At 49.9% G+C, this 22,343-nt stretch overlaps 1 protein-coding gene and 1 long non-coding RNA gene across 3 annotated transcripts in view; one reads left to right on the top strand and one right to left on the bottom strand.

Moving 5' to 3' along the window:
* The window catches only part of PBX1 (PBX homeobox 1), a 129,080-nt gene that overhangs the window by 902 nt on the left and 105,835 nt on the right, over positions 1–22,343 (top strand). For both annotated transcript variants that reach the window (XM_064427598.1, XM_064427597.1), the window contains exon 2: positions 2,494–2,567. In XM_064427598.1, coding sequence (XP_064283668.1) covers positions 2,494–2,567 — 74 coding nt within the window. The remainder of the gene's footprint in view (positions 1–2,493; positions 2,568–22,343) is intronic.
* Positions 5–1,049, bottom strand: LOC135304780 (uncharacterized). Its single transcript, XR_010366019.1, has 3 exons — positions 934–1,049; positions 664–813; positions 5–131 (listed from the first exon to the last, which is right to left on the bottom strand). It is a non-coding gene; the product is annotated as an uncharacterized LOC135304780 (long non-coding RNA).

The raw sequence follows: 22,343 nt of genomic DNA, 5'->3' as shown, positions 1-22,343 counted from the left end.
AGAGCGGCGGGGAGCGGCGGGGGGCAGGTGCCGGGAAGTTTCCCCCGCGCCCCGGCCCGGCCTTTGTTGTCCGGCGGGGGGAGCGCGCCCGGCCGCGGGAGCATCGGGGGACGGGGGTGCCGCTGCTCCTGCTGCGGGGAAATGTGCCGAGGGAGGAAGGGGAAAAGAAAGGGGACCGGGTAATACCCCCCCCCCCCCCCCCCGTTTATTATTTCCCATCTTTCTCCCACCTCCCAACTTCGAGGGGTCGCCGCGCCCGCAGCCTCCCCCTCCCTCCATCCACAGACTGGGCCTGGCTTTTCCCAGCCTTTTTGGGGTTGGGGGATTAACTGCGGAGGGCGGTCATGGCTGGGGCTCCGCTCCGGGCTCCTCCGAAAGAGCCACGAAGTGCTGCCCCGCTTTTAGGGCTGCTAATAATGTTCTTTCTTAGGCCCACGTAGTGGTGTTATTTTTTTCAGCGCGTTTCTGCGCTTTGAGGATGCTCATAGAAGCTTTGCCTTTTTTATTTTTCCCCCCCTTAATTGCAGATGTATTTAAAAAGGAAAAAAACAAGGCTAGAAGAGCCGGTATCTGAATTGCCCTGCGCTTCGGGGAGTGCAAACCTAATGCGCACCTTCAAAGGCACTACCAAAAGTTCACGGAGGGGAGGAAAAAAAAACCCACCTCAAATGAAGGGATTGGAACAAAAAAGTTGCCCTGAATTGCCTGGGTTACACTTGATATTTCTTCTGAGCTGCAAAGCTGCTTGCTGTGTTGTCCTTCCTCCTGATATTTATGCCCCGAGTTGAAGCAGATTGCTAGAATACATTGTTCCTGGAAAAACGCACCGCACAGCCCCAAAACTCGCTTAAGAACTTGCAGAGGGATAAAAGTACCCCAAACCTCAGCTTCCATTCTCCTTGCCTCCCCAGATTCTTTAGAGTTCCAGCTTACCAAAAAGGCTCGTTGTAGGGTTGATCTTATTCATTTTCTTATGTTCTTGCAGGGGCAGAGTAGCTGTGAGGAGGAGGAGGAGGAAATCATTCACTTTCTCCCCGGCCAGACCCGGGGCAGTGAGGGGCTCTTCCTTTGGAAAGTTGCAGGAATCGTGTGTGTTCCTGCCTGGATAATTTAGTGTAGTTAATCAAATCAATAAAACCAAAGCAGAACAGAGCTAGGGGAAGGCTTTATGGGTTTGCCTTGCTGGTCTATTTCAGCTGCTTCCTCACAGTGCTTCTTTTTCTTTTTATTTTTTTATTTTGTAAATTATTGTTCTTATTTTTAATTCTGAGCTGGCAAACATGGTCTATTTATCAATAACACTTGGCTTTGCATTTCCTCCTTCCGTCCTACTATTGCACGGTTGTTTTGCTGCCTCTTCTTTTTTTTTTTTTTTTGTTTTTTCTTCTTTTTTTTTTTTTCCCTAAATTAAGTTTTTGGAAGATGCAAAGTGCCAGCATTATTTGTAAGAGGGCCCTCACAGCGTATGTACGTGATTTGCGTATACCCAAATGTCTGCGCCCATCTGGGTGTGCTGATAAGGGAACGCTGTGGTTCTGCAAGGGTATATACCTTTGAGAGACTTCATCAGATATATAAATCTTTTTAGCATGTTGTGGGTGGTGGGGTAAGTAGTGTGAATGTTTGCCAGATGTTCACATCATCTTTCGCGTGTAATTTTGGTTGGTAAACAGAAATCCCCGTAACCGGCGCCGGATAGCAACAGCCCTGTGTGCAACTGAACCCTTGGCTAAATCACCCTCTGGCTCAAGAGAAAAAATTAAATCACGCTGTTTCTTTGCCTCAGAGGGCGCGTGGTGGGTTTTAAAACCAGCCAATTAAAGCGCCCCCTCCCCAAAGTCTCTCCTCAAAACCCACAGGAGAACGGCCAGCTCTGGAATAACAGCAGCCGAAAGGAGCAGCGTTGAATAGCATTCCCTCCCCTTCCCAGAAGCAGACGGCTGTGATTTCCTAATGTGTTTACTGTCCCTATTGTAAAGAATTAAATTTTAACACCTGCAAATAAGCTGGATGTAAGTAGCATGGAGGTAGAGGAATGGGGTTCTCTCTCCATGTGTCCTTCTGTGTTCCGCTGAAATTCCCTGAATTGACAGCTCTAAGCAGGGGATGTTTCCAGCACTGGGGCAAGGAGGAGTTTCTTGCCCCTGTGCCTCACAAATAAAGCACATGGCCTGGTGTAGTGTTGGAGGTGGAGGCCAGGGAGAGCCCAGTGCTGTCTATTGAACAAGACAGTTGATCCAGCTTGGCTCCCAAAAGCTGCTGGCTCTGCCGTGGAGCATCGCCTGCCTCGCGCCGGCCGTGGAGCTGCTCGGTGGCAAAGGCACTTTTCATTCCTAAACTGGTGACATTCACCTCCCCTGCCTTGGGTAGGTGGCTGTTTGCAGCTCTGGGGGCTCAAAGCTGCCCTCCCTACGCCAGCCAGCGTGAATTTGGAAAGTTGTTCCTCATGGTGACATCCTGAGCTCACCCTCCCCTCTTTTCTTTTCTCTCCAGGAAACATGCTTTAAACTGCCACAGGATGAAGCCGGCGCTTTTTAATGTCTTGTGTGAAATCAAAGAAAAAACAGGTAGGAAATCAGTGCTGTTGGTTCTGTATTGTTTTTGTTCTTTGGGGATTTTATTCCTCAAGTTTGTGTCCCCCCCCACCCCAATGCAGTGGTATTTAAGTGGGGAGAAATAACTCGTTGGTATTTAATGCTTCTGGCAGTGGACTTGCATGATGTGGTTTGTGTCTAGAAGAGAAAATATTGTGGTTTAATTTCTATTGTATAGCCTTTCTTTATTTATTGCTTTTTCTGGGGAGAAAAAAAAATCAACCCCCTTGTAATTTCTGTCTTGCTCTAGTTTCTTTAAGACATGGCACTGCTTAAAAAACAAAATAAAATGCAAATGCAGAGTGGGTGTGTGGGGGAATAATCCAAACAAAATGAAACTATGCTGTTTTATTACTATTAGTATTCAGGTAAACACAAAGGTTTCTTACTTTTTTTTTTAAAGAAAGAGTTGAAATGCTCTTGTCTGCCAATCATCCAGGCTAGCTCGTGTAAGAGCGAGTTGTCAGTCCCCTTTAGTGAAAGCAATATATTAGATTGTTAGTTACTTTAGGGTACTGTTGTTTTATGGCATGGGGTGTTCTCAGACTTCTTTAGAAGCTAATGGCATGAGAGCGTTGGTTCTGCTGTTTCCCACTTTCCAGACCTCCTACCATGTACTAACACACTTATAACACATCCCAGGGGGGCATTTAAATTTTAAAAGCAACAATTAAAAAATAGCAGTCATCAATCAAGGGTGATCTTAAACAACAGATGCTCAGGGAAGGACATTTAGCAACATGCACCACTTATTTATGTATTTGTTGGAATCTTTTTTTTTTTAATAGAAATGTAAAAAAAAAAAAAAAGTGGGGGGAGTGATGGAAATTTGGGGGGTGGTTAATCTCTCCTGTTGGCGTTCTGAGCTGACCAGAGTTGATCTGTGGGCTTTCCCGTGCCGCCGTAGCTGCCTTGTTTTAGCACGCTGCAAAGTACTTGACTTTTCCCCCCCTTCCCCCCTCTTTACAACAAGGACTGAAACAGTCAATAATTCATATCTAAGCCATATAAGCAAGGGCATGACATGAATGAAAGTGACAATAAATATGATTGCACACCCAGTTGATATACATTGATAGTTACACATAAAAGGGGAGCAGCTTTCAGAAACCTGAACTGGCTCTTATTTTTTTTTTTCCATTCTTAAATATATATATATATCTAAAACCTCCCAGCATGAGCAGCTGATTGAAAATACAATTACTTGACTCCTGCAATATATATAAAATGACTAAGAGGGCCCTTTGTTAAGCGTTGTTTGTGCAGCGTGTAGCCCAGACAAAGCACCTACCGATGGCATTCGGCTCTCCCGAGTCCTCCCGGCTGCGGGGCCGCCTCTGACCTTCCCGAGGAGTCCTTCCCTACACACTTCCCATAAGAACCAGCAGCGGGTTTGGTATGGGAACCTCCAAACTCTTATGCTGTAATGTGAGAGAGTCTGTGTAGAGAGGTTCAGGATTTTACAGCGTTCCCCCATGCGCCTCCACAAAAAAAGGGAGCTGCCGAGTTCCTTTCCCTCTTCTCTCTTTCTTCTTTAATTTTGTGTCCGTTTTTGCCTGTCTCTTCTCTAAGTGTATTTGGTGCTCCATATGTTGCTTGTGCAGGGACACTTTTTGGCTGGGATAACTGTTTAATCCCAGCTCAGCTTCGCTCTCAGCGCAGTGGCAAAGTTAGGGAGCAAGAAATCTGCTGGGACCAAACTTAGTGGGGAAAGCCAGGTGAGCTCAGGGATGCTGAGAGGTCCCAGTGAGCTGAGGAGGGATGAGGAACTGTGCATAGCCACAGTGACAGGGTGTGATAATTCCTGTCTGCTAAGGAAAAATGGAAAGAGATGGTAGCGGACGAAGCATGCTGCTGGAAATAAGGATATTCAGGTGTGAACTGGGGCTGTTGTACATTTTTATAAATGCTGTTTGTTGGTGTTGTGCCTGGATTACTTGGCTTATGGGGCTGTGCTGTGGAGGTCTCCAAAGAGGTTGACTCGAGATGGCTTTTGGAGCGTTGTTTATCTACCCTTGGATATGTTTGCGGTGAATTCTTTCACTTTGCGAATTCAAAGACCTCCTCCCCTCTCCACCCCATCTGCGTCCCCAAAAGTCACACTTCATAAGAAAGCAAACAGCCAGATGGTTTCGGTTTATTTTTATTATTTTTTTTAATTATTGCTTTGTGGGCCCAATGCTAGGAGGAAGTTTGCCTTGTTTTTTCTGGGGCCGAGGGTACCGCCTGCCTCTGTTTGCTTACCCCTTCCTTGCGGGCAGCGGCGTGAAAGTTGAGCCAACTTCTCGCTTCCCACTTTCCATTTAGCTTCCCAGATTTTTGCATGTGTGGCGCTTGAAATCCTGGTGATTGTTTGTGGTCACTGGTGGGTGTTTGAAAGTGCGTGCGTACATCTTCCCCCCGGCGTTATGATGTGCAGAAATGTGCGTTCGGTTACCCCGCTGCCTGATTTAAGTGACTCCAGAGCCTTACAGAGACTTTACCACCATCTCTCGCAACATTATGGCTACTATTTCATAGTGTTAACCTCGTCTTGAGCAAACCCAAAGTGTCCATAAAGTCCTTACAAAAACAGGTCATCTCTACTGGCCAAAGAGTCGCCTTTTGCATTTGGGCTCTTCAGTTATTTTTAAGTGCTTGTTATCACTTAAAAAAATTATAATGATTAAAAAAAAAGCTCAGGGGGTTGCCTTTTGTCTGCAGACCTTTGGGGTGATATCTGTTTAAAAGTAATAAAAGTTGAGAGGTCTGATCCAGGCAGGAGTATTAGGGAAAGGAAAAAAATTGCTGCTTAAATATACATCGAAGTTGTCGGCGTTCATTTGGTGTGTTTTCACTTGCTGTTGGTCGCTTTGTTGCGAGGGAAGGGGCAGGACTGCCTTCAAATGGCTGGCTGGCTGGCTTTTTGGAATAATAATTATGGAAATGGGAGGCATTGTTGTCCTAAATACAATTGATTCCTCTATCAATAGGGATTGAAATCGGAAATTGCATTCCTGATTTATAAAAAGTTTGAAGGCAGGGGTAGGGTCTCTGTCTTTATGGCTGTTTATTTTTTTTCCCCTTGTTTTTTTCCCCTCTCTCTTGGTATGTTTTTTTTTTTTAAGCTGTTCTCTGCATGAGCAGAATAGCTAAGCAGAAGAATCAGGCAAGGCGTACGCAGACGTGGGGTCCTTGGATGGCAAACTGGAAAATATCTGCTGTCAAAATGCAGCAGCATCTATTTCAGCTGTGAGCCTTTCCCAACTCCCATCTCGTTCAGCGGGGACCGGTGGGGAGAGGCTGAGCACAGGATATATGACCATTTAATCTGATTCCTCCTCCTTAAGAGCTTTTGCCATCGTTTCACTTTCTCCACTCATTTGGGGGAGGTGAGGGCATCGGGCAAATTCTACTTCTTAAGAAGACCCTGGCTTTGCATTTGAAATCCTACAATTTATATTTTCTCACCCTCCTCTCCCTCCTGTGTTGAAGGAATTCAGGATTAAAAGAAAAATGTACATAGCACCAATGGGGGGGATTTACAAAGTGGAATATTTATAGACAGCACTGATTAGCTGTGCAATTGTTGTTGAATAATGGGTTTGTTGTCTTTTTTTTTTTTTTTAATTTTAGAGCATAATAGCTATATAAGGTGCCTCTTAGCTACCTTTCCCTGTGCATTATCTTCACCAAACTTAACTCAAATCAGATCTTTGGAGGAGGTAGGATTTTTCCCCTTCTTCTCTTCCTTAACACCCCTTTGTTCTCTCCAGCTCTGTGTTCAATTAACACCCCCATCGCAGAACTGTAGTCTTTTTTTTTTTTTTAATGTCTGTTACTGTATTTCACTTCTGACACCTCTCTTATTATTCCTGCCTGCTATTTCTCTTTAATATAGCAATTATGATACGGGGTTTCTTTTTCTTCCTCCCTCCCTTCCCTCTTTTCCCCACGTCCCCAAGTAAAACCCCACCAGGAGCAGCATGGGGAGAAGAGGGGCAGATGTGGTGTGTGCAGTGCTGGGGTTTTTGGGGTGTGGGGCACAGCTTTAACAGGGGTACACTGGCAAGCCCAGCACCCCTTGGGTCAAGCATTCCTCCCAGCAGGATGGGGCAGCTTGCTTTCCTTCCCCCCAGCCCTTCCCCAGGGTATCAAATCCTGCCCTCCTCCTTATCCTGCATTTCCACTGAGGAGGTTTCCCAAGGCGCAGGAGAGAGTTCAAAACCCCGATTTGAATTTCAATGCAATTCTTGCACCTAAGGCATCATTCTGCTGCTTGGAAAGAAAGCTCATCAGGAAAGTGCTCGGTCCTCCAGCCCTGCAGGATCCGGGTCCCCCTCAGTTTGCTGAGCTTTGGGCAGGTCCAGCCCTTGCCTGGCTGCTCTCCCTCCTGCCCTTCAAAGGGGAGGAAGCCTTTGCTTTGATATTTGTTATTACTGATTTTTTTTTTCCCTTCTAGTTGAAAGGCTTTGAAGGCAAAAGTGATGTTTCTCCGTGCCAAGCAGAGTCTGCAGGGTCCCTGGTGTGGCTGCCCTGGGGGGAAGTGAAACATTTTGGGAGAGCAGGGCCTCCAGTCCGATCCACACTGCCTGAGGAAGCCTTGCTATAACTCACAATTAAATTGCTTCCAGAAACCTGATGTTTTCAAGGGAAAGAAGGGGAGGGAATGTGCAAGGGACTGGAAGATAGGGATGGTTTGGTAGACCTTGTCATGGTAGAGGAGTGGCTACCTCTGGGACTGGAAACCCGTTATCCTGATGGGAGGTGGGACGTGTCCCAGTAGGTCCTGGCAGCTGGAAGGAGCAGGGTCTTCAGGGCTGGACCTGTCTCTAAAACAAATCTGTTTTCTTGGCTTTTATCTTCCAGTGTGGTGGTGTCCATCAGGGATCTGCTGGGGATGGGTGGCTTTGGAGGAGCGTGCTTGCGGGCAGGCCTCTCTTTTTTACTTTTAATTTCATATTTTCTTCTTCTCCCCTGGTAGCATGTGGTTGGAGCTCTTTGAATGGAGCAGGCTTAATTAGTTTAATCAAAATTGGCCTCCTGGAATCCTCCAGGGGAGGAGGTGGGAAGAACAGGGCTGCCAGTGGGCTCTTCTTCCCACCTCCTCTCCCTCAGCCCTGCCATCAAAGCAGAGAAACCAGGCCTGGCTCTGGCATAACATTCCCACTCCTGGGGGACTCCCCACCATTTGGGGTGTACAGGAGCAAATCTGTTTGCTTTTTATTTCAAGGCTTGTTTTTTTATGGGTGCCTGATGTTGAGCAAACTTTGTGATGGCAGCAGAGCAGGAAGGTGCTCTTGGAGGGTCTGCTGTGTCCAGTTGCTCCCAGCCCTGTCTGTTTTTTCCTGGGATGAGCCAGTCTTCCAGCTCTTGATCCCCATGTTCCCAGGTTTCCAAGCCTTTGCTTGCACTGGCCTCCCAGGTTTTGGGTGGCTTTGGGTCCAGGGAAGGAGGGTTCCTGGAAGCAGCCCACTCTTTGGGTAACCCCTGCTGACAGCATTGAACGAGGCACGGAGAAGAACAAATCTGTCTTCACTATTAATGCGTGCTGGAAAAATACCTGTATTAACCAGATGTGGGCATAAATAGCAGCTAACCAGAGCATTCTCTTCCATAAATGTTGGGTGTTTTCCCTTTTCCCTCCAGTCCATCTCCCCTCACCTCTGCATGATCCTGGCAGCAGTCAGTTTGTGGGTGAGTCCGGGGAAAAGAGATCCTGTTATTTGGCCTTGTAGCTCCAAATGAGAAACTCAGAAGATCTTTCAGGCCTAAATTTCTCCTGGGAAAAGTGGTTCAAGTTCCCTTATTTGAGACCTGCAGAGGGATTTCCTCCTTGGAGTGCTGAGTGTCTGCAAGCAGAGCTTTTCTAAATGCTCTCAAATGTGAGATTTATTCTTGTTAGCAGGACTCGTGCCGGCCCTGGTTTGAGGGCAGCGGTTGTAAACAAAACACAGAGAAACTCTGAGACAATTTCATCATGGTTTGTTTTTTTTTTCCCCCGTCACAAGGAAATTACTGCATGCAGCAATCCTTGAGGGGAGTAGGGTGGTGGTTTAAACATAAATGGGTTTGTTTGCAGTGAGATATAGTAGGCTGTGCTGCTGGTGGTGCTTCTGCTGAATCAGAGCTGTGGATTTTGGCAGGGAGAAGGGAGGAAGACGGGATTCCTCATCTGCCTTTGGTTCGGCACCTTATTCCCCAGTTTCTCCTTTAATCTTGGAACTGCTGCCTTCTCTGCTAATGAAACTCTGCAAAGGGTTTCGTGATCTCTTGGAAATCTGCTGAGAAACATTTTACTGCTACCTTTTTTTCTTTCTTGTGCTTGGAGTTGGGGTGCTTTGGGAGACAGGAGAGCCCATCTTGTCTGCCCTGTGCACAGAGGGGTGGTTTGCAGTTGATGCAAAATATGAGGAGCCCCATAGGAGCAGCGGGTAGTTTTCCCCTGAAGATGTGATATTCTCTATTTCCCACCTATTTTATTATTTGTAATTTTTTTTTCTTCCTGCTTTGCATTCCCATGGCAGTGAATTTCTCTTGGTAACACGTTTAGCTTTGGGAGTTGCTGTGGGGAAGGTGGGCTACACAAAACTGGCTCCATGGCCCCCAGAGCAGGATGCCCACACTTTTGGGCTGAGTCTTCAGGCGTTTGGGTGCTGTGCAGGGAGAAGTGATGCTCCCTTGTGCTGCAGGGATGTGCCCTGTACAGCGCCTAGCTCAGGGGGACTCCGTGCTGGGTCAGGGTTTGGAAGGAGGTAATGTGATTTACAGCAATGGATCTGGTTAATAATCTCCAGCAGCTTCTGTATACTCAGGGGCTGCTCGTATTCCCAGCCAGGTGTTTGCAGACCAGATCAATATGGCCCTATTTGCATGGGGCTGTCTGTAATCTAATAAACCAACCTCAATCTGCATCCTTGGCTTTCCCCAAACATCCATCGGGTCCCGGTCTGGTGAGTGTTCCCTGTGGTGGGAGAAGGTGTTTGTGAGCACTGCCTGGCTCCTGGGCTGCCAGCCTGGGGTCACACATGGCAGCCCAAGGCTGCACCCTCTGCCAGAGCCCGGGCTGTGTGATTTTTGGGTGTGTTGGATGGGTGTAGGTGCTACGTGGTGCTTTGCAGATGACCACCTCTCCAGTGTGCCCCCGAGGCATCAATATTGGGGTTTTTTTTGTAAAATTCACATTTCTTTTGAGGAGCATCTGCTGGGAACTCCCTTGGAAACCAAAGCTGATGGTTTTGTGGGCTGGGTGGTCAGCAGCTTCTGCTCAAAACTGCCTTGGAGGTGCTGCATCCCCTGGTGACTTAGAAAATCCAGGGTGGCGGGTGCTATAGGGATAAATTACAGAAAGCTGTGGCCTGAGGAGGCTGTGGACTGAATACATTAGTGAGTGTTGTCAGGCTGGGCTCAGGAGGGACTCAGGTGATGCTTTCTCCCAGTGCTGGGAATCGCTTGGCCTGGAATTATTGATTTGCAACTGTGTCAAGTGAAAAAAAAAAAAGGCATAATAATATCTCTTGGCCTTGTGTTTGTGAGCTGTGCCCCTGTATGGCGTATGTGTGTGTGTATATATATAATTTTTTTTTTTTTGAGCTGGAACAGAAAGCCACTTCTCCTGGCTCCTTTTCCTGGTGGGGAAGGCAAGGCAGCCAGGGAATGGGCAGCCCAGTGGAGGGTTTGGCTGCCAGGGAAGCCGTGCCTGCCGAGGAGCAGAGTGCTGCTGGTGATGCTCTGCGTTTTGGGGAGGCTGCCACCACAGATAATAGAAATCCCCTGTGACACCTTGAGGGAGCTGTACATTGCCACTGTCCCCTCCCTTCCCAGCCATTTATTTATAGGAGAAACCTTACCTAAAATAGCTTTTTTGCTTGCCCTAAGCTGACGGGCTCTTTCCAGCCCCCTCCACCCTTTTTTTCCCCTTAAATCTACTGATAAATGGAAAACCCTCGGAAGAGCCAGTGCTGTGAGCAGCTGCTCTAATCTAAAATGATAACTTTGCCATTTTACTTCAGCCTTGTTGAAAAACGAGCAGAGCTGCCTTTGCAAGTGGGATCAGCCTGTTTAAATGCTGGTGCTCGGATTTTTGTTTCTCACCCAAGTAGAAGCCTGGAAACTCAGTTCATCATTTCCACGTCCCATTTTTGGTTTCGCACAACCTGGCTGGCCTGCCCATCCTCGTTACCAGAAGAGGAAAATCAAGTTTCTCTCCTGGTTGGATAACATTTTGAAATTCCAGAGTGATGTCGATTAGCAGAATTAGCAGTGGCAGGTTACCCAGCAAAAATACCCTTCCAGTTGTGAAGTGTTCCTTGCTGGTTGCTGCTTCTTTCCCAACTCCAGCCGTCCCAATCCCAGCCATGTCTCCACAGCATGGGGATTTTTCTCTCTTTAACTCAGTGCAGTTGTTTCCTTTTGACATTTGATATTTACAAGGCTGGAGCCAAACTGAAAGTGAATCTGCCCATAACTCTACTAAATGTGCCTTTCTAATTTCAACATTAATGTTTCAAAACCCAAGCTGCTGGTGGGTGTACCTTTGCTTGTTTACACACATCTTTTTTTATTTTTTTCCTTGTGCTGTGATTCTCTGGTGGAACATTAGGCATGATACAATACCTGGAGCTTCTGCATGGATTGGTCTCTGGCTTTCAGCTGTAAATTTGGCTTTTAACCCCTAAGTCTCTAATTTTAAAATGTTGCAAGTGTTTTAGGTTAGCATTTTTTTGTTTGGGAGGAGTCTGCTTGTATGCAAAATTATTATTGTAATATCTGACTCATTACAATAATATTGCAAGAATTTTCAATAATATGATTGATTGCAATATTGCAATAAATTGCAAAAATATTATTTCAAATACTGCGATAACATGATGAATTTGCAATACTCTGATTATTGCAAATCTCTAGACAAAAGGCTAGAGATTGCAGTTCACAGGGTAAAAGGAATTAGCTGGAAAGAGCTGTGGCTGTCAATCCTGACTTGATAGCACAGGACACAGCCCTTCCCCCGGCAGGTTTAGCGTGAAGCTGGTGCTTTCCAGAAGAGCGCTTGTTCACATTTAGGGAAGTTACAGGCAGTGGGACATGCTGCACTGGTTGGAAGTGTGTTTTGAGGGGTTTTTGACCTTTCCTTTGAAGGGGTCACCTCTTTATTTCTGATACAGATTCACGAGGGTGCAGCGTGGTGCTGTGCATGTGCCTGCAGAGAGCGAGGAGCCGCTCCCGGAGCGGTTGCGTGTTTGGGGGGAGCAGGTGGCAGGAATGGTGTTTTCACTGAATGTATTATTCCCCTGGAAAATCCTGGCTGTTAGATCTGGTCAGCAGATGTGAAGTGTCGATCGGTATCGGTGCTGGGAAGGGACTTGCAATACACTTTGCTAATGGAGAAGAACCTGAGGAGCAATGCCCTGATTTACGCTTTCGGCGATGTGAAATGAAACCGGCTGTGAAGCGCTTTGCTCGGCGAGCTCTTAGCAGACCACTTCTTCCTCCCCACTTCATGCAGATTTTTCCAAAGAGGGTGTTTCTTGGCTCTGTTGCTGTGTGGACAGAGGTGGCTGGGAGGCATGGACCCCTTAAATGCATCTGGAGGCACAAAGCATCCAGCATGGGGAGCAGGGAGCAAGCAGCGCCTGCTGTAGCTCGCTCCAAAGCCCCGGTGCAATTCTGTCCCCAAGTGGCTGAAAAGGTCATTTAGCGTAAGAGCAAACGTTTATTTTTTTCATTCCCTCAAATAGTCAAATTAGCATCCCTCCTCTGCCACAGGAGCTGCTGGAGGGGGCATCCTGAGAAGGATTATAGGTAGGAGCGCCTGGGCCTGGGCCGTTCCTCTCCCGAAGGTCCCCGGCTGCTATTTGCACATCCCAGTGTCTGACTGCGGCTGGCATTTCCCCTGTTTGCTGGAATTTACTTTCTGCCTGGCGAGGGCATTGGGTAACATTTGCACACCTGGGCTGCTTAAGCTGCGGAGGGGCTGGGGGGATGTGTTGGAGAAGGTCAGGGGTCTCTGCTTTCCTTCTGGGCAGGAGGGAACAGGGAGAGCAGCTGCTGGTGCTGTGTCCTCTCCAGAGGCAGCAAGCAGGAGGGGGAAATGGTGTTGTGTAGTGTCAGGATACCTGTGCAGCCATCTGCATCTGCTCTGATGTTGGGTGGATGCAGGCTTGGCCCTGGCTCTCGGGAGCTCAGACCCTGCTGGGGTTCCTCTTGTGGATGGGTTGGTTGGGCAGTGGGTGCCTGGTTGGTTTTTATTGTGATGGAGGGGGGTGTGTTTCCTCTTGGATGGGATTGCAGTTGCATGTCTGGCAGGTGCACAGCTGGGGTGGGAGTTTTCCTTAGAAATAACTCTTCTGCATCCAGGTCTGGAAGGTCATGGGATCCTCACCTGTGGGCTCTTGAGGGTCAGGATGTGCAGCAGCATGATGGCATGGCTGGAGGTTTAGAGAGACTATCCCAAGGGCAGGCTGGAATTGTTGACCATAAAAAACTCACAAGTAGTATGGAACAAGGTGAGGCAGAGCAGAGGGTGGTGGAAGAGCAAGTCCCTGGTCTTTCCATGTGTCCTGAGGCAGTGGCAAATCCACATGGGTAGAAGAGCAGATTTTTATTTCCCTGTTTTTGGTTAGGCCTTGCAGATGTCCCTCTGCACAGGCAGCATATCCAGGGGTCTGAGGGCCAGAGGCCAGGACAGAAAGTGAATTCCATGGTGCCACAGTGCTCCAAGACCCCGTTGGGAGCAGCGGGCACGGCTGGCAGAGCACGCCGGTGCTGCGGGCAAGGGCAGCCAGTGGACCTGCTGCATCATCCTGGGCTGGGACTGGGAAAGGAGCTGTGCAATTAGAAGAGGTCCCTGTGGTTTGTGTTTGAGAGGAGCTCCATTAGGGTAATTTTTAAACTGCTGTTTAATCAGAAGGCTGTCTGCTAATAGAGAGGAAAACGCTGGGTGGGTCTGTGCTTGTGCTGCATCCTCTCTTCCTGGTTCCTTTTGCTTTTTTTAAATTGCTTTTGCTTCACCCTTTGGGAATGCGACCCCAGAGGCACCCAGGTGCTCATCAGCACCGTTGGGTAGTGCTTTCCAAGGATTTCCTTGGCCTCTTGCCTGTTGTGTGTAGATGTATCCTGCTGCCTTCCTCTTGCTGCATCTCCTCCCTGTGCACCGGTGCTGGGTCTGACCCTGGTCAGGGATTGCCCTTGCAGGTTCCTGAGGGAAGCCAGTCCTGATGGCTCCATGGAGGGCTCCTAAGAGTCAGCAAGGAGTGTGGAGAAGACCTGAACGAAGAACAAATGAGAACCATATAGAGACAAATGGGAATCAGATTTAGGAAGCAGACGAGACAACCCTTGGAAGGGGCAAGGGAGGATGTTTGCTTTAATCAGTCTCCTTGGGTTTCAAGCAATAATAAAGCAGATTTGTTTTCTTTTCCCTTCTTTTCCCCAGCCCGACTTTTTCCTCTCGCTGTTCTCAAAACAGCCTTGGATTCAGCAGCAGCAACATCTCCTTCCCAAGCTCCCACTTTCTACACATAGGATTGCTGGCCAATCCAGTCAACATCCTGTCCATTTTTTCCCCCTCCTTCTCTCTGGTTCACACTGGTGGGAACTTGTTGCCTTGAGACAGGCTACCTTGGCTGAGCTGCTGGGTAGCAGGTCCCTCCCACTGCCAGATGAACTTTCTGGACTCTCTGAAGCGAGCAGGAGAACAAATTCTTCCAAAAGGGCTGTGGTTTTCTGCATGGAGTCGATCTGCTCTGGCAGGCTCTGCTATGTGCTTTAGAGGCAGTCCCCAGGGACTGGCCGGGCTTGGAGGAGATCAAAGTTTATCCATCAGAGGTCTTGGGCAATGCCTCTGAGATGTTTGAGTGACCGCTTCACATGTGCTCCTCTGGGATGTGGTGGTGGCTGCAAGGGAGGACCCTGCTTTCCCATCCTTCACAGGCAGGTTGGTTCCCTGAGAAATGTGCTGCCTTCCCCTTTTTCTTTTCATTTTCCCCTGGTCATTGTCTTGGTGCAGAGCTGGTGGATCTTGGGAGGGCTGGGGCCGTGTGTAGCTGTGAGTCAGTGAAGCTGAGCCTTTGATCTGTTCCACTTTCTGCTTCTGGTGGTGAGTTATTACCTTCCCAAACAGAGAGGCCAGACTGGAGCTGGGATTAGTGGTTGCTGTGACCATCTCTGCAGCTCTCCTGTGCTGGGCACCACAGAAGGGATGAGATTTCACCCACCCTGGAAGGGAATGTGGGCCCTGCCTGCTGCTGTGGGCCTTCTTGGGGAGGTCTCACCAGTGCCTTCTGCTGGGCTGTGTTTGTTTTCCATAGAGCCTTCTTGTGCAGAACTGTTTTTCTATTTGCTGGTGTTTAAGTTGAGAGACAAGGCATCCGGGGTGATCTCCAGCATCTTTCAGTATATTGCTTTCAAGTGCTCTCCTGGGTTTTGTAACCCACATAGTCTTTTGTAGGATTCCCCATCCTGGAGAGTTCATTCACCCAGTCTGCTGGGATTTCCAGGGAAGGCTGGTGGTGAGCAGCCTCCAGTATATCCCTCAGATTCCCAACTCCTCTGCCTCAGGCAGAGACTGCCAGGGTGGCAGAGCTGGCGTTCCCAGCCAGCCCATGGGGCTGGCAGTCCCCTCTGGTGTTCAGTGGGTGATGCTGGTGCAGCGTGGTGGGCTGGTTTGTCTGGGACACCCTTCACCCCAACACTCAGCAGGTCCCTCATGAGTGCTGCAGAGTTGTCTGTGGGGTTGCAATTGTTTTCCTGCCTGGCTTGGCACATCTTGTGCCAATCAGTAATCCTCCACGGAGGCTGTGCCCCATGCCAGGGCAGGCACCGTGGCTGCTGGGCAAGAGCCATCAGGAGAAGGTGTGTGGTTGTTCTGCTGCCCAGGAGGGGCTGATTTACCTAATGTCTGCAAGACTACCACAGGGCTTTGCAGTTGCAAACTGGTTTGGCTTAGCCCTGAAAAGCAGAGTGAAGCAGAGGAGCCAGGTGTGCCCTGTGGTGGCTTTTCCAGGTCTCAGAGGTCGCCACGAGGGAAATCACTTCTGCCCCAACGCAGCCTGAGCCTCCTCCCTTGCTCAGAGCAGCAGAAATCGTGGTTGTAAGCCTTCACCCTGGTACGTGACTGTGCTGTAGGCACTGTTCTCTCTCAGCTCCTCCGGGTGGGTGCCAGGGGAACTCACGGGTGCTTTGGTGCCCTGGCCCTGGCTGCATCCCAAAACTCCCTGCTCTGCGCTGTATTTCATCTTCCCGTGCTTCCCAGAGAGGTCTGTGTGCAAAATACTTCATGTTGCTGCCAGCAAGCTTCCCTTTACCCGTGCCACGGGGGGACTTTTTGAAAAATTTTATTTTATTAGGAAATTCCCATTTGGTTGCTTTAAAAAGCAAGCCCTTGTGGCTGGCCCCTGGCCCGCCGCTAACAGATTTGTTTGAGAAAAGGCTGCGTTGGCATCCTGCTTTATTGAACATGCCTCCTGGGAAGGCGGTTTGAATATCCTTCTGTCTCCTCGGAGCAGGGAGCTCTCAGGACTGCCTGCCGCCATGGGGATGGGGAATGCTCTCCTCTCCCTTTCCCTCCCACCCCTTCCCCTTGTTCAAGCCTCCCTTTTCTTTTTTTTTTCTTCCTTTTTTTTTTTTTTGAGGAGAGAGAGCGCTGTGCACGGTGCGTCCCGCTCCATGCGGCTTTTCTCTTTCCCCACGGAGTTCATCCAAAGTTCGTATCCAGACGATGAACAAAGTAGCTCAGACCTTTTCCTGACTCCTCACCCTTTGTCCTCATCACTTAGTGACAGACAGGAATCAAATGCCACAGACAGGCTGACGGGACAGGGCTGTGTGAAAGTCCTTGGAGGAGGAGGAGTGGAGCAGTGCTGGCTAGATGGGGGACTCATGTTTAAACTCTTCTACCCCTCCCTGGGGAAAGACCAGAGCTACTTTTACTTTGAAGGGCAGAGGGGAGGTGCAATGTTATATATATAATTTTAATTTTTTTTCTGTAAGAAACCGGATAAATTTTTAGCCACAATAGACGCAGGGAAGGAGGACCGGATGGAGTTAGGCTCAGTGTTTAGCACTGGGTGTGCCTCCCGTTGGGAGCAGGGGAAGGAAGGGGCTACAGGCCATTATGGATCAGAGGAATGGAGGCTGCTGGCCTGCCTGCATCGCCTCTCTGCCCTAGGAGCAGCCCTGGCTTTGCCCTAGGGAGGAGGGGTGCATGGTGCTGCAGCCTGACTGTTCTTAAAGGCAGGCTTGATCTTCATTTCCCCTGGCTTGATCTTCATTTCCCCTGGCTTTGGAGCTCTCCTCTGGGTGCTGGGTGGTACCTGAGGGGACAAGGAGCTGGGGTTTAGTGTGGGACCTCCCTTTGTCCAGGCACCTGCCCAAGGTGGGCTTCTCCCTGCTACCAAATCTGGGGAGGGATCAGAGCTGGCGTTCTGGGTGCTCTGGAGACTTGCTTTGGCCTGTCAGGAAAGGAAAGGAGCAATTTAGCCTGTTTGTTCGTTAGCACTTGTCTAACTCATTCGGCTGTCAGGACTGGGATGACTCCTGATAGGTGTATTTGTCCCTCTTCCAGATGTCCTCCCCAGACTTCACCTTTTTTTTTCTTTTTTAATGGAAAATAATGACAAGTCCCAGACAAGGAAAGGGTGGAAGCACCTCATGGCAGAGATTTTGTGGAGGCTTTTATAGAAGCTGGTTTGGCTGTAGCCCAGGTCTGGCAGAGTTTTGGAGGGTAGGGCTTCTAAGCATCCAGGGAGAGGAGGTCTCCACAAAACACGTGGTGACCCTTTGTTCAGGGGTGTTCCTTGTGAGGTGCTGTGACCCAGCAGACGTGCTGGGGCAGGGGCCACCCTCTTGTCAGGGAGATGTGAATGTCCCTTGCATAAACCAGCTCCGTGGCATGAGGCACGAGTTTGGGAGGGAGGGGAAACACTGCTGTCAGAAAAGGACTTTGAAGGGACCATTTGCATTTGGTCCTTAAATCCTGGGAAGTGCTGTGGGTGAGAGGAGGTTCTCCTGAGTTCAGTTTGCTTGTGGAGAGAGACTGCTCGTGGCTTAAATGAACAAGGTTAACCTTGTCTTCCTGTGTTGGCAGAGGAGAAACAAAACTGCTCAGCAAGCCCCAGGACTGTGTTCCCCAGGGAAGTGAGGCGACCAGCTCCTCGCCCCAAGGCATAGCAGGCTGAGTCTTTATCCCAAGCCTGGCTGCAGCATTCCACATGCCTCTGAATGCTCTCCTCAAGCCCACACTTGCGGGGGTCATCTTGGAGGCAGCAGGAAGGGGCCGGGGTGGTCCAGGGTTTGCCCTCTTTTGTTTGCTGATGTTGCAGAGCTTGCTGATCTGGGTCCTGGCCAGCGAGGCTGACTCACAGAAATCCTCTCACTAGTCTCCTACACCCTCCATTACCTGATCTGAGTGCTTCCTGGCGTGAAGGGAGCTGTGCATTTGTGCAGCTCGTGTCCGCCTCAGGCTGCTGTGGGCAGGGACCACAGCCTGGCTGGCCCTGTCACCCTCTGCACTGCTTGCTCCCATCAGCAGTGACCATCTCCCTGACCCCGCAGACAGTCCCTAGGTGTCTTTAGAGAGGCATTTGCTCTGCTTGAGAGGTCAAAGGAAAGACCTCCTTGCCCCTTTAGGAGGGGGCTGTGTGTGTGAAGTGGTGTCGGCATACCTCTTAGTTGGTTTTTTTAGGGCTGCTGCCTTTCTGTTCATCAATGCAACAAGTCAGACCTAGAGGGAGTTTTTAGGATCCACAGGCTCCTTCCAGCATTCCCTATCTCTGGTAAATGGCTGTGGGTCAGCAGGAGGTGACCACAATCAAGTCAAAATTCCCACGTTTGGTGCCGCAGATGCTGCGGTCCCTGTTGAGCAAAGGCGGGTGTGATACACTTGCAAATCCCCTGCCTTGCAAGCTGGGCAGTCTCCTGGAGTTCCTGCCTTGCCAGTCGTGCTGTGAGGCTCTTTGCACACAGCTTTACCTTCTCAGGGAAGCGGCTGGGGCATGTTCCCATCTGAGGCTGTACCCCTGTGAGCTGCTTGGGTTGGCAAAGCGCTGCTCTTGCGTCAGGCTGGGCTGTGCCCACTGAGCTTCTCATGCCTGTGGCAGGAGCATCGCTCAAAATAGTTCCATCTTGTGCCTCCTCTGGGGGCTTGGGGAGGTCTGTGGGTTTGTGGCTTGTTTACATGTGCTACACGTGAGTTTCTGTCCCATGGGTCCTGCTGAGTTGCAAGATTTGGGTGTTTGGTGGCTTTCTGGCCTGTGGCTGCTAAGCTGTGTGTGATGTTGTGCAAGTGGTTTGCATCTTGTGTGAAGTTTGCAGGCACTTTGTGGGGAGCTGGAGAGCAGAAAGGTGCTGGTTTGGTACAGTCAGGGAGTCACATCCCCACTGAACCATAGAACAAACCTCTGTGTATTCCAGGGGGCAGCCTCACCTGGCTACAGTGGCAGGGAGTCATTTTTGGGGTCTTGCAAGCCAAGAGAGACTCCCTGTTGTGTGACAGGGGCCATTGAGGGGCTTTACTTGACTGATCCCTCACAGAGAGGAGAGTCCTGGATGTCCCTGAGTGCTAGAGGAGTGGGAGCAGACTTGTGCAAGATTAGAAGCTGGAGAAGCAGTGCTCTCCCCTCTTGCAGTGAGATTATGCCAGTGGTGGGGTGCACTCCTTTAGGATGGTGGCTGAGGTTTAGGTCTCCCCTAGCCTGAGCTTCCCACTTGGGGGGCCTTGATGCAGCCTGTTGCTAAAGAGGAAAATGATGTCCTGAAAATGCCCTCCTAGATGACTTAAGCACTGAGGTCTGAAAATGCCCTCCTAGATGACTTAAGCACTGAGGTTTGAAAATGCCCTCCTAGGTGACTTAAACACTGCTGGTCAAAATTAGCCACTTGTTCGAGGCTCTCCCTTAGGCAGAAGTCTGCGTGCATGGGTACAGAATGAAATTTGGGGTATTGCAGGGGAGCACTGCTGTGTGCCTTGAAAGGTTCCCCGATCCCGTTGAGTGTGGCAGTGTGATGGGTGGCAGAGCCAGCCCTGAGCTGAGCTCCGTGTCCCCCTTGCCCGCTCTGTCCTTTGTCAGGCGGCCAGGACCCCGCAGCCAGCCTCCCTCCAGTGCCAGCCATGCGGCGCTCGGGTCCTGGCCCCACTCCTCGCCTCTGCCCCAGCATTTATCAGCAACCTCCCTTCCCTCCCAGCCGCCAAATTCTTTCTCCGTGCCGTCATCCTCCAGCCAGAAGCCGCCCCATCCCACTCTCTCTCCCCCCCTCCCTCCGAAACCAGCCCAGAACTGCTAGGCAAACATTTTGCCTGTTGTTATTACAGTATTCCCATCTGCATACTTAGTCATAAACCCCTTTTAATTCCAGCCTTTTTCTGGGGCGGGGTTAAGAGTTCAAACCCATCATTTTTCTTTTGGGGCTGGAGGCTTACAAAAGCAGCCCGTGGCGAGATTGTTCAGTAGGATGGGGCCGAGAGTGAGTTTAGGGAGAGGGATGGGGGGATGGGGGATTGCACACAGCAGTACTGGCTGTGCAGCCCCTCGTCCCCAGGGAAGCCTTTGGATGAGGTCTGTGTGGGGCTGGCTGGGGCAGGGGGTGCTCTCTGCCAGCCCCCCCTTTCCCCTTCCAGCAGCTCCAAGCCAGAGGTGGATGGGGCTGGCCCCTTGGTGGGGAGGTGTCAAGTCATGCTGCTGCTGGTCTTGCCTCCTTTGCTGGAGTCTTTGGGTAATGGAATGCCAAAAGGAGAGTTCCTGACTGTGCAGGGAGGGGAGCAGCCCTGGATCTTGCAAAGGTCTCTCCAGGAGAGCTCCCCAAGAACAGCTCGATGCTGCTGATCCTTCAGTTATGCAAAGGATGCTGTCAGACTCCCTTCGCCCAGCTCTCCATGCCTTTACTTCAAAAGGCTGTGCCCTCCTCACTTGGGGTGGTGAGGGTCCTGCTCCACACACTCTGTCTCTTGCTGTGCTCACCTCCTGCCCTGTGCAGGCATCTCCAGGCTGGATGAGCCCAGATATCTCTCCACATCTCCCAGAAAACATTGGGTCCTTTGCTTGTGAGCCTACCTGGACTTACTAGGTGGCTGTAGTAACAGTTCCCTGTTGCCTTTGGGGTGTGGCTGATTTTAATTCCCTCTGTGGCAAGGGTTCCCAGGTGCTGGTACTTCCCACCAGCCCAGTGCTACCCCATGGTGAGGAATTCCTGCCCTCCCTTGGCTTCCCTGTGACCTGGGTAAGGCAGAAGGAGGCAGAGAGCACCTAAGGGTTGTGATTAATTCCTCTGCCAGGTTTGGTGCCTGCATTCTGCCATTGGAGCTGCTGCTGGACCCCTAGACTGGCTGCTGACCTGGTCTGGTGGGAGGTAATCCCTCCTTCCTCTTGCCTGTTGCAGACACAACGCTGCATCCCTGTGGGATGGGGTATGGACCAGTTATTAGTTTGGGGCTTGAGAGGCATTGACATCTCCCTGTCTTTGGGCAGGACAAGGTCTTTCCCTGCCCCCCTCCAAATTAAAAAGTCTCAAGGAGAAAAAGAAATGAGAATGTGCATTTGGGTTGGCAGAAATGTAGAAATTTGTGCAGCTCAATTTCCTGATGTGTTTCAGTAAAGAAGAATCTCCTGCTTTGCTTTTTGAGAAGCATTTAAAAAGATGGAGGCATTTAATATTTACATATTTGAAATTAGGCTTTTGCATTCTTTATTAGAAGTATTTCTCTGAAATTTTACTTCAGTTTTCAATTACAAATACCTTTAATGACAAACACAGCTCTGAAGTGACGCTGTTAAAAAAAAAAGTCCTGAAAGAGCAGGTATTTGGGCAGTTGTGTTGGAAGGTTGCTCAAAGGCAGGAATGCAGAAACAACTTCCACTTCTCTCTGCATATCCCACCATTCCATCTGTGGTTGTTGCCCCACATGGACTATGTGACAGTTTCTCATTGTAGTTTTCCTGCCCTCTCCACTGGTTTTCTTAGATGGAGGTTTTGTCCATTACACTGTGAATATTGAACAGCCACAGGAAAATAATCTAAGCAACATGCTCTGACTTTTAGTGGATCAGGTAGGAGCTTTCTTAAAAAGCACTGTGATCTTGCAGCTGTACCCAGCTGTACCCAGATCCCTGGCAGGATGAGTGGTCCAAATTTGCATCTAAATTATCTTTACTGCTTGATCCCCTAAATTGCCCTTCTAGGTGGAGAGATTTTAAGTTTTCTTCCCTACGTGGATGCTGAATGGTTATTAAGCTGCTGTAGAGGGAAGGAAGCTCGTCACACGAGAAATTTGGTTTTATCCCCCATTAATCTTGGAGGCATTCATTCTGCTGGCCTGAACACTTGGGTCTCTTGATGCGATAAGCCTCAGCATGTGTTAGATCTGCACTTTTCTCTTTGCAAGTGCAAGGGTGGAAGGGGAAAGGTCCCGCTGTGAGCCAAAGCAGCTTGTGAACCTTTCCGCACGCCTGTGCCTGTGTGGGGAGCAGGAGGGGGGGCTGTGACGGCTCCTTCCAGCTTCCAGCATGCCCGGGATTGTGTGCTCAGAGCACGGGGCTCTGCCTACCTGCCCTCAGCGTGCCTGGCAAGCCACGGCTTGCACGGCTTGGCAGGTCCTGCACACAGCCTGCCTCGCTCCCTGCAGCCTCCCCCGGCTTCGGAGGGGAGCTGGGCAGCTCACAGCCAGCCACCCACTTCTTGGCCTTCCTTAAGGGGTGCTGCTCTTGCCCTGCTGCCACGTGGAGTTTTGGGAAGCAGCTTTCCTCTCCATGAGCAGTGCTGAGCTGCTCTGGCTGTTCA

Source organism: Passer domesticus, chromosome 7 (assembly GCF_036417665.1).
Source record: "Passer domesticus isolate bPasDom1 chromosome 7, bPasDom1.hap1, whole genome shotgun sequence".
Lineage (NCBI taxonomy): Eukaryota > Metazoa > Chordata > Aves > Passeriformes > Passeridae > Passer > Passer domesticus.
Note: the sequence above shows the minus strand (reverse complement) of the source record. Positions and strands in the feature narration are given on the sequence as shown.